This window comes from Petromyzon marinus, chromosome 79 (genome assembly GCF_048934315.1).
Source record: "Petromyzon marinus isolate PM22_M1 ecotype Great Lakes invasive population chromosome 79, UKy_Petmar_22M1.pri1.0, whole genome shotgun sequence".
NCBI lineage: Eukaryota > Metazoa > Chordata > Hyperoartia > Petromyzontiformes > Petromyzontidae > Petromyzon > Petromyzon marinus.
This window is the reverse complement of record NC_133745.1, coordinates 20,321,874-20,340,548: the sequence shown is the minus strand read 5'-3', so window position 1 is coordinate 20,340,548 and position 18,675 is coordinate 20,321,874. Positions and strand designations below refer to the sequence as shown.

The following is an 18,675-nucleotide window of genomic DNA, read 5'->3' as shown; positions in this document are numbered from 1 at the left end:
GTAGTGATGGTAGTAATGATGATGGTAGTGATGGTAGTGATGGTGGTGATGATGGTGGTGATGATGATGTGAGTGATGGTAGTGATGATGATGGTAGTGATGGTAGTGATGGTGGTGATGATAGTAGTGATGATGATGTGAGTGATGGTAGTGATGATGATGGTAGTGATGATAGTAGTGATGGTGATGTGAGTGATGGTAGTGATGGTAGTGATGATGATGTGAGTGATGGTAGTGATGGTAGTGATGGTAGTAATGATGATGGTAGTGATGGTAGTGATGATAGTAGTAATGATGATGGTAGTGATGGTGGTGATGATGATGGTAGTGATGATAGTAGTAATGATGATGGTAGTGATGGTGGTGATGATGATGGTAGTGATGGTGGTGATGATGATGGTAGTGATGGTAGTGATGGTGGTGATGATGATGGTAGTGATGGTAGTGATGATGGTAGTGATGGTAGTGATGGTGGTGATGGTAGTGATGATGATGTGAGTGATGGTAGTGATGGTAGTGATGGTAGTAATGATGGTGATGTGAGTGATGGTAGTGATGGTGGTGATGATGATGGTAGTGATGGTAGTAATGATGGTGATGTGAGTGATGGTAGTGATGGTAGTGATGATGATGGTGGTGATGGTAGTAATGATGGTGATGTGAGTGATGGTAGTGATGGTGGTGATGATGGTGGTGATGGGCTCACGTGTCCACGCCGCAGGTGACCTCCACCTTGGCTGCACACGCTTTGTACACCAGCTGGCCCGGGCACTCGAAGGCTGCGACATTAAATCAACAACAATCTCATTAGAGCTGCCGCCCCTTGTTGTTGTCGTTGTTGTTTGTTGTTGTGTAGTTTGTTGTTGTGTAGTTTGTTGTTGTGTAGTTTGTTGTTGTTGTTTGTTGTTGTTTGTTGTTGTTTGTTGTTGTGTAGTTTGTTGTTATTTGTTGTTGTTGTTGTTGTGTGGTTTGTTGTTGTTGTTGTGTAGTTTGTTGTTGTGTAGTTTGTTGTGTAGTTTGTTGTTGTTGTTTGTTGTTGTGTAGTTTGTTGTTATTTGTTGTTGTTGTTGTGTGGTTTGTTGTTGTTGTTGTGTAGTTTGTTGTTGTTTGTTGTTGTGTAGTTTGTTGTGTGGTTTGTTGTTGTTGTTGTGTAGTTTGTTGTTGTTTGTTGTTGTGTAGTTTGTTGTGTGGTTTGTTGTTGTTGTTTGTTGTTGTGTAGTTTGTTGTCGTTGTTGTTGTGTAGTTTGTTGTTGTTTGTTGTTGTGTAGTTTGTTGTTGTTGTTTGTTGTTGTGTAGTTTGTTGTTGTTATTTGTTGTTGTGTAGTTTGTTGTGTAGTTTGTTGTTGTTTGTTGTTGTGTAGTTTGTTGTTGTGTAGTTTGTTGTGTAGTTTGTTGTTGTTATTTGTTGTTGTTTGTTGTTGTTGTTTGTTGTTGTTGTTGTTGTGTGGTTTGTTGTTGTTGTGTAGTTTGTTGTTGTTGTTGTTGTTTGTTGTTGTGTAGTTTGTTGTGGTTTGTTGTTGTTGTTGTGTTGTGTGGTTGGTTGTTTGTTGTTGTTGTGTAGTTTGTTGTTGTTGTGTAGTTTGTCCTTACACTACACTATACACTAGTGTATAGTGTAGTGTATAGTGTAGTGTATAGTGTAGTGTATAGTGTAGTGTATAGTGTAGTAGTGTATAGTGTAGTAGTGTAAAGTGTAGTGTATAGTGTAGTGTGAAGTGTAGTGTATAGTGTAGTGTGAAGTGTAGTGTATAGTGTAGTGTATAGTGTAGTCGTGTGTAGTGTAGTGTATAGTGTAGTGTAGTAGGGGAGTGTTATTTTTTAGTTTGCATGTCCACCACAACCATCCGTGTGCCTAAGGCAGCGTCAAGATTCCTCGCAACAGGTTTCCGCTCAACACAACTCTTCTATGACCGCCAGAGACGGTGCAACCACTCCATTGTCTTTCGCCGTCGCTTCGCGCTCCAGACGTCCGACGTTTCGGCACGCGGCCCTGACTCACGGCAGTGTCCGCGGGACAGCGACCTCCAGTCGACGCACTTCCCCACGCGGCCGCACTCGGCCGCGGCCGTCTGTGCGCTGGAGCAGTCGATCTCCGTGCGGTTCACGACGCAGTGGTCGAACTTGCAGCCCTCGTGGTACGCGCTCAGGTCCACGTCATCCTTGCACGACTTGAAGTTCCTAGCCGAGGAGGAGGTGGAGGTGGAGGAGGTGGAGGAGGTGGAGGAGGAGGAGATTGAGATGGGCGAATGGCAAGGTCCTCCGGGGAGACGCCAGCGAGAGAGCGAACTCACGGCATGGGGGACTCCGGTAGCGGAGACACGTGGACAGACTCCTACGACGGGGGTAGGGTCGCTAGCGAGTGAGAGTGTCACTAGTGAGTGTCGCTAGTGAGTGAGAGTGTCACTAGTGAGTGAGAGTGTCACTAATGAGTGAGAGTGTCGCTAGCGACACTCTCACTCGCTAGCGACACTCTCACTCGCTAGTGAGTGAGAGTGTCACTAGCGACACTCTCACTCACTAGTGAGTGAGAGTGTCGCCAGTGAGTGTCGCCAGCGAGTGAGAGTGTCACTAGTGAGTGAGAGTGTCACTAGTGAGTGTCGCTAGTGAGTGAGAGTGTCGCTAGCGAGTGAGAGTGTCGCTAGTGAGTGTCGCCAGCGAGTGAGAGTGTCACTAGCGACACTCTCACTCACTAGTGAGTGAGAGTGTCGCCAGTGAGTGTCGCCAGCGAGTGAGAGTGTCACTAGTGAGTGAGAGTGTCACCAGTGAGTGAGAGTGTCGCTAGCGAGTGAGAGTGTCGCTAGTGAGTGTCACTAGTGAGTGTCGCCAGTGAGTGTCGCCAGCGAGTGAGAGTGTCACTAGCGACACTCTCACTCACTAGTGAGTGAGAGTGTCGCCAGTGAGTGTCGCCAGCGAGTGAGAGTGTCACTAGCGAGTGAGAGTGTCACTAGCGAGTGAGAGTGTCGCTAGTGAGTGTCGCCAGCGAGTGAGAGTGTCACTAGCGACACTCTCACTCACTAGTGAGTGAGAGTGTCGCCAGTGAGTGTCGCCAGCGAGTGAGAGTGTCACTAGTGAGTGAGAGTGTCACCAGTGAGTGAGAGTGTCGCTAGCGAGTGAGAGTGTCGCTAGTGAGTGTCACTAGTGAGTGTCGCCAGTGAGTGTCGCCAGCGAGTGAGAGTGTCACTAGCGACACTCTCACTCACTAGTGAGTGAGAGTGTCGCCAGTGAGTGTCGCCAGCGAGTGAGAGTGTCACTAGCGAGTGAGAGTGTCACTAGTGAGTGAGAGTGTCACTAGTGAGTGAGAGTGTCACTAGTGAGTGAGAGTGTCACTAGTGAGTGAGAGTGTCACTAGTGAGTGTCGCTAGCGAGTGAGAGTGTCACTAGTGAGTGAGAGTGTCACTAGTGAGTGTCACTAGCGAGTGAGAGTGTCACTAGTGAGTGAGAGTGTCACTAGTGAGTGAGAGTGTCACTAGTGAGTGAGAGTGTCGCTAGTGAGTGAGAGTGTCGCTAGCGAGTGAGAGTGTCGCTAGTGAGTGTCACTAGTGAGTGAGAGTGTCACTAGCGAGTGAGAGTGTCACTAGTGAGTGAGAGTGTCACTAGTGAGTGAGAGTGTCGCTAGTGAGTGAGAGTGTCGCTAGCGAGTGAGAGTGTCGCCAGTGAGTGTCGCTAGCGAGTGAGAGTGTCACTAGCGAGTGAGAGTGTCACTAGTGAGTGTCGCTAGTGAGTGTCACTAGTGAGTGTCGCGAGCGAGTGAGAGTGTCACTAGCGAGTGAGAGTGTCACTAGTGAGTGTCACTAGCGAGTGAGAGTGTCACCAGTGAGTGTCGCCAGCGAGTGAGAGTGTCGCCAGTGAGTGTCACTAGCGAGTGTGAGTGTCACTAGTGAGTGTCGCTAGTGAGTGAGAGTGTCGCTAGCGAGTGAGAGTGTCGCTAGTGAGTGTCGCCAGCGAGTGAGAGTGTTACTAGTGAGTGTCGCTAGTGAGTGTCGCCAGCGAGTGAGAGTGTTACTAGTGAGTGTCGCTAGCGAGTGTCGCCAGTGAGTGTTGCCAGTGAGTGAGAGTGTCGCTAGCGAGTGAGAGTGTCACTAGTGAGTGAGAGTGTCACTAGTGAGTGTCGCTAGCGAGTGTCGCCAGTGAGTGTTGCCAGTGAGTGAGAGTGTCGCTAGCGAGTGAGAGTGTCGCCAGCCAGGCAGAGTGTCGCCAGCGAGTGAGAGTGTCGCCAGCCAGGCAGAGTGTCGCTAGCGAACGAGCGAGCGTCTTACTCCAGGATCAGCTGGTCGCAGATCTCGGCGCCATCGCAGTCTCCTGGTGGAGGCGGCTGATTGCATCCTCCGCCGGGCGGCAGCGGGGGCCTGAGGCACTGCGGCCGAGCGGCGTCCGCGATCAGCCAATCCTGGGCCGTGCTCAGGCAGCAATCGTCAGCGGGCAGCGCCGCTCCATCCCGGCCGGAGCAGTCGTCAGCTCGGTCGTTGTTGCACATCCCTGGGGAGAGGAGGAGGAGGAGGAGGACCATCACTGTCTAGACCATCACCCGTCTAGACCATCACTGTCTAGACCATCACCGTCTAGACCATCACTGTCTAGACCTTCACCGTCTAGACCATCACTGTCTAGACCATCACCGTCTAGACCATCACTGTCTAGACCATCACCGTCTAGACCATCACTGTCTAGACCTTCACCGTCTAGACCATCACTGTCTAGACCATCACCGTCTAGACCATCACTGTCTAGACCACCACCGTCTAGACCATCACCGTCTAGACCATCACCGTCTAGACCATCACTGTCTAGACCATCACCGTCTAGACCATCACTGTCTAGACCACCACCGTCTAGACCACCACCGTCTAGACCATCATCGTCTAGACCATCACCGTCTAGACCACCACCGTCTAGACCACCACCGTCTAGACCACCACCGTCTAGACCATCACCGTCTAGACCATCACCGTCTAGACCATCACTGTCTAGACCATCACCGTCTAGACCATCACTGTCTAGACCATCACCGTCTAGACCACCACTGTCTAGACCATCACCGTCTAGACCATCACCGTCTAGACCACCACCGTCTAGACCATCACCGTCTAGACCATCACCGTCTAGACCATCACTGTCTAGACCACCACCGTCTAGACCATCACTGTCTAGACCATCACCGTCTAGACCATCACTGTCTAGACCATCACCGTCTAGACCATCACTGTCTAGACCATCACCGTCTAGACCATCACTGTCTAGACCATCACCGTCTAGACCATCACCGTCTAGACCACCACCGTCTAGACCACCACCATCTAGACCATCACCGTCTAGACCATCACCGTCTAGACCATCACTGTCTAGACCATCACCATCTAGACCATCACTGTCTAGACCTTCACCGTCTAGACCATCACTGTCTAGACCATCACCGTCTAGACCATCACTGTCTAGACCACCACCGTCTAGACCATCACCGTCTAGACCATCACTGTCTAGACCACCACCGTCTAGACCATCACTGTCTAGACCATCACCGTCTAGACCATCACTGTCTAGACCATCACCGTCTAGACCATCACTGTCTAGACCATCACCGTCTAGACCATCACCGTCTAGACCATCACTGTCTAGACCATCACCGTCTAGACCATCACCGTCTAGACCACCACCGTCTAGACCACCACCATCTAGACCATCACCGTCTAGACCATCACCGTCTAGACCATCACTGTCTAGACCATCACCGTCTAGACCATCACTGTCTAGACCTTCACCGTCTAGACCATCACTGTCTAGACCATCACCGTCTAGACCATCACTGTCTAGACCACCACCGTCTAGACCAGTGGTTCTTAACCTTGTTGGAGGTACCGAACCCCACCAGTTTCATATGCGCATTCACCGAACCCCTCTTTAGTGAAAAATAAAATGTGATTTTTTTCAAATTCAAGACGTAGATATGTTTTTTACTGGTACACAAAATGAGCCGTGCATGAACATTACCTTGTTCAAAGAATAAAACCAACACAATGCATAAACTCACAACAAATTACATACCTGGAAATCAATGTGACTTCTGCTGTTGCCTTTGAGAGATCAGTTCAGATATGCGTGGCTTCACCTTGGCAAGTGCCACTCTCATGTCATTTTCACAGCAAAGTCTGTTCCTTTTCTTCGTTTTTATGTCCAGCATCCTCGAAAAGGATTGCTCACAAAGATATGTTGTAACAAATGGTATAAAAAAAATCCAGGGCTTTCTTAGCAATAACTGGATACTTGTTCATTTGTCGACACCAAAACGTTGAGAGCGTTGTTGTTCTGAAGAGTTGCTGTTGAACCTGGCTCTGCTGAATTTCAATGATTTTGTCGAGGAATTCATCATTGACATCTGCTGTTTCAACAGCAAACGTGAACGGCTGTCTCACCCATGCTGGATATGACTCTCTTGTAGGGAAATATCCGTCGAGAGACTTTGCAAGCTCATCTAAGTGCGTGGCAATTGTTTGCTTCAGTTCCGTGGATACAGAAATATCTCCGATTCCAGACACATCTTCGATCTTACTTGCACAGTCGTCCAGAAGCGGGAAGTTTGCGAAGTTATTGTTCTCTGTTCGTCGTTTCCATAACGGTAGCTTTTTTTTAAAAGCCTTCAGGTGTTCTTCTGCTTCCATGATATTGACTCCACCACCCTGCATCTGCTGATTGAGATGATTGAGAGCTGCGAATATATCAGCCATGTACGCTAAAATGAGAATGAACTCAGGATTTTTGAAGCAATCTGCATGGCAGTGTTGGTGCTCTTGCAAAATCAGGGCTAATTTCACACGCATGGCAAAAACACGATTCAGCACCTGTCCCCGGGATAACCACCGAATATTAGAATGGAGCAGAAGTACCTCAAATTCAGAGCCCATTTCTTTACACAGCTCACTGAAGATGCGGTGCCTCAGAGCACTTTTTCGCACATAGTTCACACATTCCACCACAGTTTTTAATACTTCTGCCATTTTTGGAGGTAAGGTTTTTGTTGCCAACGCATGCCTGTGCAGAATACAATGCGTCACAATGATGTGTGGTGCATCGGCCTTTACTAGCGCACCAAAACCAGACTTTCTTCCCAGCATGACTGGAGCTCCGTCCGTACAAACTGCAGAAACCATATCCCATGAAAGATTGTTGTCTCTGAAGAAGTCATCCACAAGCTTCTTCACATCGGCTGCCTTCGTTGTTGTTGTAAGAGGCTTACAAAATAAAAACTCTTCTTTTATCATGTCGTCTTTCACATAGCGTACAAAAACAGCAAGCTGGCTTAGATCAGAAATGTCTGTGGTTTTGTCGAGTTGAAGGCTGAATTTTGCCGGGCTTGAAATCAGATCCGCGACTACTTGAGCCAAGATGTCTTTACTCATGTCTTCTATTCTGTCACTGACGGTGTCATTTGAAAGGGGAATTTGGGATAATTTACCTTCGGCCGCTGTTCCGAGTATCAGATTCGCCATCTTTAATGCAGCTGGTTTCACAAGTGTTTCACCAATGGTGTGTGGCTTGACCTGCTTTGCAATCAGGTAAGCAACTTCGTACGATGCTGTCAGGATCGGTTTGTTAACAGGTACAAATCCAAGAGCAGGCAGAGTGGCCCTTTCATCGAATCTGGCTCTCTTCACCCTGAATTCAGCAAGTGTTGTGTTCTTGTATTCCCCGTCTCCATGCAGCTTCAAGAAGTGTTCCTTTAGTTTTGCCGGTGCAAGACTAGAGTTGCTCAACTTGGCGTTGCAAATCATGCAGATAGGACGCTCACTCCCATCACGTTCCGTGATACATGAGAATCCATGTTGTACATATTCGTCCGACCACTTTCTTCTTTTGCCCGACATAGTTAGTATGGATAAAATATTAAAGAAATCACACGACGTACGACAACAACAGTCACACGTTGACTACTGAGTACGCACTAAATTCCCCGCAGCGCTGATTGGCCAAGCAGTGTAGCATGATCATCTGCAGCCAGTGATGGCCAAGCGGGCCGTGTGTGTCATCACAAATTTACACAATAATTCAAGTGTGTCCGGACCTCCGTGGCGGGGGCTCTGCCGAACCCCTGAGATCGACTCACCGAACCCCTGGGGTTCGATCGAACCCAGGTTAAGAACCACTGGTCTAGACCATCACCGTCTAGACCATCACCGTCTAGACCATCACCGTCTAGACCATCACCGTCTAGACCATCACCGTCTAGACCATCACCGTCTAGACCATCACCGTCTAGACCACCACCGTCTAGACCACCACCGTCTAGACCACCACCGTCTAGACCATCACTGTCTAGACCATCACCGTCTAGACCACCACCATCTAGACCATCACTGTCTAGACCACCACCGTCTAGACCATCACCGTCTAGACCACCACCGTCTAGACCATCACCGTCTAGACCACCACCGTCTAGACCACCACCGTCTAGACCACCACCGTCTAGACCATCACCGTCTAGACCATCACCCTCTAGACCATCACCGTCTAGACCACCACCGTCTAGACCATCACCGTCTAGACCATCACCGTCTAGACCACCACCGTCTAGACCATCACCGTCTAGACCACCACCGTCTAGACCATCACCGTCTAGACCATCACCATCTAGACCATCACCGTCTAGACCACCACCGTCTAGACCACCACCGTCTAGACCATCACCGTCTAGACCATCACCGTCTAGACCATCACCGTCTAGACCATCACCGTCTAGACCATCACCGTCTAGACCATCACCGTCTAGACCATCATCATCTAGACCATCACCATCTAGACCATCACTGTCTAGACCATCAACGTCTAGACCATCACCATCTAGACCACCACCGTCTAGACCATCACCGTCTAGACCATCACCGTCTAGACCATCACCGTCTAGACCATCACCGTCTAGACCATCACTGTCTAGACCATCACCGTCTAGACCATCGCCGTCTAGACCACCACTGTCTAGACCATCACCGTCTAGACCATCACCGTCTAGACCATCACCGTCTAGACCATCACCGTCTAGACCACCACTGTCTAGACCATCACCGTCTAAGACCACCACCGTCTAGACCATCACCGTCTAGACCATCAACGTATAGACCACCACCGTCTAGACCATCACTGTCTAGACCACCACCGTCTAGACCATCACCGTCTAGACCACCACCGTCTAGACCACCACCGTCTAGACCACCACCGTCTAGACCATCACCGTCTAGACCATCACCATCTAGACCATCACCGTCTAGACCATCACCGTCTAGACCACCACCGTCTAGACCATCACCGTCTAGACCACCACCGTCTAGACCACCACCGTCTAGACCATCACCGTCTAGACCATCACCGTCTAGACCATCACCGTCTAGACCATCACTGTCTAGACCACCACCGTCTAGACCATCACCGTCTAGACCATCACCGTCTAGACCATCACTGTCTAGACCATCACCATCTAGACCACCACCGTCTAGACCACCACCGTCTAGACCATCATCGTCTAGACCACCACCGTCTAGACCATCACCGTCTAGACCACCACCGTCTAGACCATCACCGTCTAGACCATCACCGTCTAGACCATCACCGTCTAGACCATCACCGTCTAGACCATCACCGTCTAGACCATCACCGTCTAGACCACCACCGTCTAGACCATCACTGTCTAGACCACCACCGTCTAGACCATCACCGTCTAGACCATCACTGTCTAGACCATCACCGTCTAGACCATCACCGTCTAGACCATCACCGTCTAGACCACCACTGTCTAGACCATCACCGTCTAGACCATCACCGTCTAGACCACCACCGTCTAGACCATCACTGTCTAGACCACCACCGTCTAGACCATCACCGTCTAGACCACCACCGTCTAGACCACCACCGTCTAGACCACCACCGTCTAGACCATCACCGTCTAGACCATCACCGTCTAGACCACCACCGTCTAGATCATCACCGTCTAGACCATCACCGTCTAGACCATCACCGTCTAGACCACCACCGTCTAGACCATCACCGTCTAGACCATCACCGTCTAGACCATTACCGTCTAGACTGCCACCGTCTAGACCATCACCGTCTATACCACCACCGTCTAGATCATCACCGTCTAGACCACCACCGTCTAGACCACCACCGTCTAGACCACCACCGTCTAGACCACCACCGTCTAGACCACCACCGTCTAGACCACCACCGTCTAGACCATCACCGTCTAGATCATCACCGTCTAGACCACCACCGTCTAGACCATCACCGTCTAGACCATCACCGTCTAGACCATCACCGTCTAGACCATCACCGTCTAGACCATCACCGTCTAAGACCATCACCGTGTAGACCATCACCGTCTAGACCATCACCGTCTAGACCATCACCGTCTAGACCATCAATGTCTAGACCACCACCGTCTAGACCATCACTGTCTAGACCATCACCGTCTAAACCATCACCGTCTAGACCATCACCGTCTAGACCACCACCGTCTAAACCACCACCGTCTAGACCATCACCGTCTAGACCACCACCGTCTAGACCATCACCGTCTAGACCATCACCGTCTAGACCATCACCGTCTAGACCATCAACGTCTAGACCATCACCGTCTAGACCATCACCGTCTAGACCATCACCGTCTAGACCACCACCGTCTAGACCATCACCGTCTAGACCACCACCGTCTAGACCACCACCGTCTAGACCATCACCGTCTAGACCATCACCGTCTAGACCACCAACGTCTAGACCATCACCGTCTAGACCACCACCGTCTAGACCATCACCGTCTAGACCATCACCGTCTAGACCATCACCGTCTATACCACCACCGTCTAGATCATCACCGTCTAGACCATCACCGTCTAGACCATCACCGTCTAGACCACCACCGTCTAGACCATCACCGTCTAGACCACCACCGTCTAGACCATCACCGTCTAGACCATCACCGTCTAGACCATCACCGTCTAGACCACCACCGTCTAGACCATCACCGTCTAGACCATCACCGTCTAGACCACCACCGTCTAGACCATCACCGTCTAGACCACCACCGTCTAGACCATCACCGTCTAGACCATCACCGTCTAGACCACCACCGTCTAGACCATCACCGTCTAGACCATCACGTGTCCCCACGTACCGCACTGTCCCTCCGTGTTGTCTCCGAACAGCTCCCTGGGGACGTCGATGAGGAAGCCCAGGCCGTTGAACTGGATCTTGACTCGGATGTCGGCGATCACCACGAAGTCGTCCGTCTTCACCGACGTCACCTGGAAGCCCTTGTCGGTGAACGGAGCCTTCTTAGTCTGCCCGTTCAGCTGGATCTGAGGGGGCGAGAGGCGTTGCTGAAACGTTACAAATTGACAAACGACGATTTTATCCTCCCAGCGGCAGTAGCGGCGGCGGTGGCGGCGGCGACGGCTTTGGATCTGGGCCACCGAACAGATGGTCACCATGTCGCGCGCTTTCAGATGCTAGATAAACTACGCTATACACTACACTATACACTACACTATATATTACACTATACACTACACACGACTATACACTACTATACACTATACACTACTATAAACTACACTATACACTACACTATACACTACACACTACTATACACTACACTATACACTACACACTACTATACGCTACACTATACACTACACACTACTATACACTACACTGTACACTACACACTACTATACTCTACACTATATATTACACTATACACTACACACTACTGTACACTACACTATATATTACACTATACACTACACACTACTATACACTACACTATATATTACACTATACACTACACACTACTGTACACTACACTATACACTACACACTACTATACGCTACACTATATATTACACTATAAACTACACTATACACTACACACTACTATACACTACACTATATATTACACTATACACTACACACTACTATACACTACACTATACACTACACACTACTATACGCTACACTGTATATTACACTATACACTATACACTACTATAAACTACACTATACACTACACTATACACTACACACTACTATACACTACACTATACACTACACACTACTATACGCTACACTATACACTACACACTACTATACACTACACTGTACACTACACACTACTATACTCTACACTATATATTACACTATACACTACACACTACTGTACACTACACTATATATTACACTATACACTACACACTACTATACACTACACTATATATTACACTATACACTACACACTACTGTACACTACACTATACACTACACACTACTATACGCTACACTATATATTACACTATAAACTACACTATACACTACACACTACTATACACTACACTATATATTACACTATACACTACACACTACTATACACTACACTATACACTACACACTACTATACGCTACACTATATATTACACTATAAACTACACTATACACTACACACTACTATACGTTACACTATATATTACACTATACACTACACACGACTATACACTACACTATATATTACACTATACACTACACACGACTATACACTACACTATATATTACACTATACACTACACTATACACTACACACTACTATACACTGTATATTACACTATACACTACACACGACTATACACTACACTATACACTACACACTACTATATGCTACACTATATATTACACTATACACTACACTATACACTACACACTACTATACGCTACACTACACTATACACCAATCGATACACCACACCACTATAAAAACTACACCATACACTAAACTATACAAAGCTATACAAATACCACACACTATAACACTACATTACACTCTCGCGAATCACATTGGTCGCGATGGCGGGGCCAGGCCGGGGGCGGGGCCGGGGGCGGGGCCAGGGAAGGGGGGGGCGTGGCCAGTGGGGGGGGGTGGGGGCGTGGCTGACCTTGCGCAGGGCGAAGTCGACCTCGGAGGCGAGTCCGACACGCAGCTCGTTGCCCTTGTAGGCGATGACGAGCGTGCGGGGGCAGGACACGTGGTTGCGAGCGTCGCAGTCGAAGTAGTCGGCGCTGACGGAGAGGTCGTAGGTCTTCCGCTTCTCCTGCAGCAGCACGTAGCTGCACGGGTCCAGCAGCGTGAACTTCGCTCCGTCGAACGTGCGCATGTGGGGGTCTCCGTAGCCCGTGCAGAGGCCTGCGTGGCGTTAAGACGCGACGACGTCGGAGTTTAGTTTCTCCTCGGGGTCAGAGACGACGCGAAATGATTTCATTCCGTTTCGTCCCTTCACCTGATGAAGGCCGCTTGTGTCGTGGCCCTAAACGTCGCGGGGAATTTAATCGCGTTATATTTTATCATTTTATCAACTCGTTATTTTTTTCTCAGTCTACTTGGTGGTGACTTTACCGGATGAATGGCGCGGAGCGGAGGAGCAACGCGGGCGGCCGCCAAACGCCCTCGCTCGACCAAAGCACCACCGTCGCCGGGGCCGAGCGTCATCGGGATTAACGTGACCGGGACTGAGTTTAACACGTCGGCTTCATTTGCGAATAAATGGGATTGATTTGAAGCTTTCGTGACGGCAGGGATCCATCATCTCTGGTTCTTTCTGTAAAGTCATCGAAGTAGGAAGGCAAAATAATAATAATAATAATAGATCGCGACGTTTCTTCTAAGCCTACTTCTGCATTTTTGCTGAAATTTGAGGGTAAGAATCCACCCATTTTTTCGCCATATAGCATTGTGATATATAACGACTTATTGTTGGTAGCTTAGCTGATTGGAGAATATAGAGTTTATTGATAACATGAAGGTAATTTATATTTTAGTTTTTATTGCTTCACTATATAGTACTGTGAATAGCTCAGATGTGTAGTCATTTCTGTGACCAGTCACTAGCTAATCACTCAGTTGTTTCAATGCTGGATTCGCCTAGTTATTTCAATGCTAAATTCTCCTGTTTGATTTGTACTAAGGGCCTCGGTGAATGTGTATGCTCTGACTTTAACGTAGCTATTTCTGCAGCAGGTACAAGCTCTATTTCTGCAGCAGGTACAAGCTAATCACTCAGCTATCTCAATGCTAAATTCTATGCTAATTCCATTGTCAAGATGTGTATGCCTTAACTTAGCTATTTCAATGCTAAATTCTATGCTAATTCCTTTATCAAGGGGTGCCTCTGCGGGTGTGTATGCTTTAACTTTTAACATAGCTATTTCTGTGACCAGTCACAAGCTAATCACTCAGCCATTTCAATGCTAAATTATATGCTAATTCCTTTGTCAAGGCGCTTTGTTCCTCTCACACAGCTTAAAGGCCGTATCTGAACGTGGCTCTTTCACTCCAGCGCTGTCCTACCAGACAGTCTCGTCCCTTCACCTGATGAAGGCCGCTTGTGTTGTGGCCGAAACGTCGTGAGAATATTATTGTGCTATTTTATTTTATCAATTTATTATTTTATTATCATTCTACGTGACTTTACCGAAAGAACCAAAGAAGACCTACTTCTGCAGTTTTTTTTCCCGCCGTGGTTGTCCCACCTGATGACGATTGCTGTGTGTCTCGATCGAAACGTCCCGATCTATTATTTTTCTCTATCGAAAGAACAAAAGATTACGTCAATGGAATTGTCCGTGGCGTTACGGAATAATTTGCCTTTTGTAGCAGTTCGTAATTGTTTTCTACGATTACAACTATTTTTTGCCTAACTCGCAGTCCCAATGCCAGTTTTATTTATTCTAAGTTTGCTTCACGGGGTATATTTACGGTGCGTACTTCACATTTGACGCAGCTACACTCCAGCTGATTATGGCATCTGCCAAAAGCGATCGGAGGAAGTCTAAGCCGAGCCTATTGGATGAAAACCGAACGCTCACAAGTGACCGGGAATTACTCGTCAATTGGACGGAGTCTATACTCCATCAGTTTAATTACGGGGGGTCGCGTTAGGGTCGACGAAATTAAAGAATCATACGAAGTGCAGGGCCGTATGGACAGCGATGCGGGTAGCCATAGGAAGCGACGGACGTCAGCTGCGATACGACACTCAGGAGAAAACGAACCCAGTAATCAGGTAAGAGGAGGCCGCAACTATTTCCCGCTATGGGATTTCATCGTTGATTTTGGTGGTGGGGGGGTGGGTGGGTGGGTGGGTGGGTGGGAATTTCTTCAGTTTCCGACACGCGGAAAATTGTGGTCACCGATCGTTCTGGCGAACCCCCCCTGACCCTTCCGTGACGGAAGCGCGCGGCGACGATGGCGCGTTGTGATCCCGTGGCCGGCGTCTGCGTGGGAGATGGCCGGGTGCTCTGCGCGGTGTTGTCGAAGGTGTGCGGCCACCCCCCACCCACCCACCCCCACCCACCCCCACCCACCCCCACCCACCCCCCCCCCCCCCCGCACAGGCAACGCAGCTGGCATCTCGACAACGGGGCAACAGCTCATCGACTTCACGCCCAAAAAAACAGCCGCGGACGAACGCACGCACGCACGCACTGGGCCGGTTTGTTCGTATCACCACCCCCCCACCACACCCCTCCCCGAAAGTAGCTCGCTGAGTGGAGCGGCGGTCCGTCAGCGGCGGAGTCACCCCCAGTGCCCGCCGTGCCCGCCATCGCCACGACTCACAGTCGCACTGCCAGTGGTAGCAACAGCCGTCGAGGTCCGGGGCACGCACGGGCTTGCGACCGGAGACGCACGCGGGGGCCGGCAGCTCAACGCAGGGCCTCTTCTCCATGCTGATCTTGGAGCCGCTGCCCAGGCAGGTGGCCACCATGCAGTCGGCGGCGTTCCACGTCTCACCGAGCTGCGTCGGCCGGGCGGCGGGGGGGGGGGACGACAAGGGGGGGACGACGCAAACGCGGCACCAGCGGCGTCAGCGATGGCGGCTGCAGCGATGAGTGGCATTGAGCTGCAGCGTGAGACTACACTGTACACTACACTGTACACTACACTGTACACTACTACACTATACACTACACTGTACACTATACACTACTACACTATACACTACAATACACTATACACTACAATACACTATACACTACTACACTATACACTACTACACTATACACTACACTATACACTACTACACTATACACTACACTATACACTACACTATACACTACACTATACACTACACTATACACTACACTATACACTACACTATACACTACACTATACACTACTACACTATACACTACACTATACACTACACTACACACTACTACACTATACACTACACTATACACTACTACACTATACACTACACTATACACTACACACTACACTATACACTACACTATACACTACACTATACACTACACTATACACTACACTACTACACTATACACTACTACACTATACACTACTACACTACACTACTACACTGTACACTACACACTACACTATACACTACACTGTACACTACACTATACACTACACTATACACTACACTATACACTACTACACTATACACTACAATACACTATACACTACACTATACACTACACTATACACTACACTATACACTACACTACACTACTACACTATACACTATACACTACACACTACACTATACACTACACTATACACTACACTATACACTACACTATACACTACACTACTACACTATACACTACACTACTACACTATACACTACTACACTACACTACTACACTATACACTACTACACTACACTACTACACTGTACACTACACACTACACTATACACTACACTATACACTACACTATACACTACTACACTATACACTACAATACACTATACACTACACTATACACTACACTATACACTACACTATACACTACACTATACACTACTACACTATACACTACACTATACACTACACTATACACTACTACACTATACACTACTACACTATACACTACTACACTGTACACTACACTATACACTACTACACTATACACTACACTATACACTACTACACTATACACTACACTATACACTACACACTACACTATACACTACACTATACACTACACTATACACTACACTACACTACTACACTATACACTACACTACTACACTATACACTACTACACTACACTACTACACTATACACTACTACACTATACACTACTACACTACACTACTACACTGTACACTACACACTACACTATACACTACACTATACACTACACTATACACTACACTACTACACTATACACTACTACACTATACACTACTACACTACACTACTACACTATACACTGTACACTACACACTACACTATACACTACACTATACACTACACTATACACTACACTGTCTACCACATCGATCGACGTCCGTCGCATGCCCGGCGCCACGAGCTCACCGCACGAGGTGGCACCAGGGCGTCACAGTCGCCGGTGGGCGGCGGGGGCTTGGTGGGCGGGGGCTTGGTGGGCGGGGGAGGCTTGGTGGGCGGGGGCTTGGTGGGCGGGGGAGGCTTGGTGGGTGGGGGAGGCTTGGCGGTGGTCCGCACGGCCGTGACAAAGGCGGTGGTGGCCGGGCAGGCCACCACGCCGGCCTCCACTCCCGAGCAGTCCGGCCTGCAGATGGCCACGCGGCACTTCCCGTCCCGCTGCGTGGTGTTGTACAGCACCTCGCCTAGGGGGGAGGGTTTACGAAGGTTCGGAACCAGCCGGCAGCCCCTGGTTAATACCGCGGTGTGCCACTACTGCTCTTGCAGTAGTGGCAATAGCAGTAAACTCAACACTGCCCCATAGACTCAGCACTGCCCCATAGACTCAACACTGCCCCATAGACTCAGCACTGCCCCATAGACTCAACACTGCCCCATAGACTCAACACTGCCCCATAGACTCAACACTGCCCCATAGACTCAGCACTGCCCCATAGACTCAACACTGCCCCATAGACTCAACACTGCCCCATAGACTCAACACTGCCCCATAGACTCAACACTGCACCATAGACTCAACACTGCACCATAGACTCAACACTGCCCATATACTCAACACTGCCCCATAGACTCAACACTGCCCATAGACTCAACACTGCCCCATAGACTCAACACTGCACCATAGACTCAACACTGCCCCATAGACTCAACACTGACCATAAACTCAACACTGCCCCATAGACTCAACACTGCACCGTAGACTCAACACTGCCCCATAGAATCAACACTGCACCATAGACTCAACACTGCACCATAGACTCAGCACTGCTCATAGACTCATCACTGCCCCATAGACTCAGCACTGCCCCATAGACTAAACACTGCCCATGGACTCAACACTGCCCCATAGACTCAACACTGCTCATAGACTCATCACTGCCCCATAGACTCAGCACTGCCCCATAGACTCAGCACTGCCCATAGACTCAACACTGCCCCATAGACTCCACACTGCCCCATAGACTCAACACTGCACCATAGACTCAACAGTGCCCATAGACTCAGCACTGCCCATAGACTCAACACCGCACCATAGACTCAACACTGCCCATAGACTCAGCACTGCCCCATAGACTTAACACTGCCCATAGACTCAGCACTGCCCATAGACTCAACACTGCCCATAGACTCAACACTGCCCATAGACTCAACACTGCACCATAGACTCAGCACTGCCCATAGACTCAACACTGCCCATAGACTCAACACTGCACC

At 48.9% G+C, this 18,675-nt stretch overlaps 1 protein-coding gene across 5 annotated transcripts in view; it reads right to left on the bottom strand.

Moving 5' to 3' along the window:
- LOC142907461 (uncharacterized) overlaps positions 1 to 18,675 on the bottom strand; it is a 206,582-nt gene that overhangs the window by 22,573 nt on the left and 165,334 nt on the right. For all 5 annotated transcript variants that reach the window (XM_076056975.1, XM_076056976.1, XM_076056977.1 and 2 more), the window contains 7 exons: positions 17,371 to 17,645; positions 15,641 to 15,818; positions 12,963 to 13,210; positions 11,153 to 11,336; positions 4,257 to 4,476; positions 2,000 to 2,178; positions 707 to 779 (listed from right to left, as the gene is read on the bottom strand). In XM_076056975.1, coding sequence (XP_075913090.1) covers positions 707 to 779; positions 2,000 to 2,178; positions 4,257 to 4,476; positions 11,153 to 11,336; positions 12,963 to 13,210; positions 15,641 to 15,818; positions 17,371 to 17,645 — 1,357 coding nt within the window. The remainder of the gene's footprint in view (positions 1 to 706; positions 780 to 1,999; positions 2,179 to 4,256; positions 4,477 to 11,152; positions 11,337 to 12,962; positions 13,211 to 15,640; positions 15,819 to 17,370; positions 17,646 to 18,675) is intronic.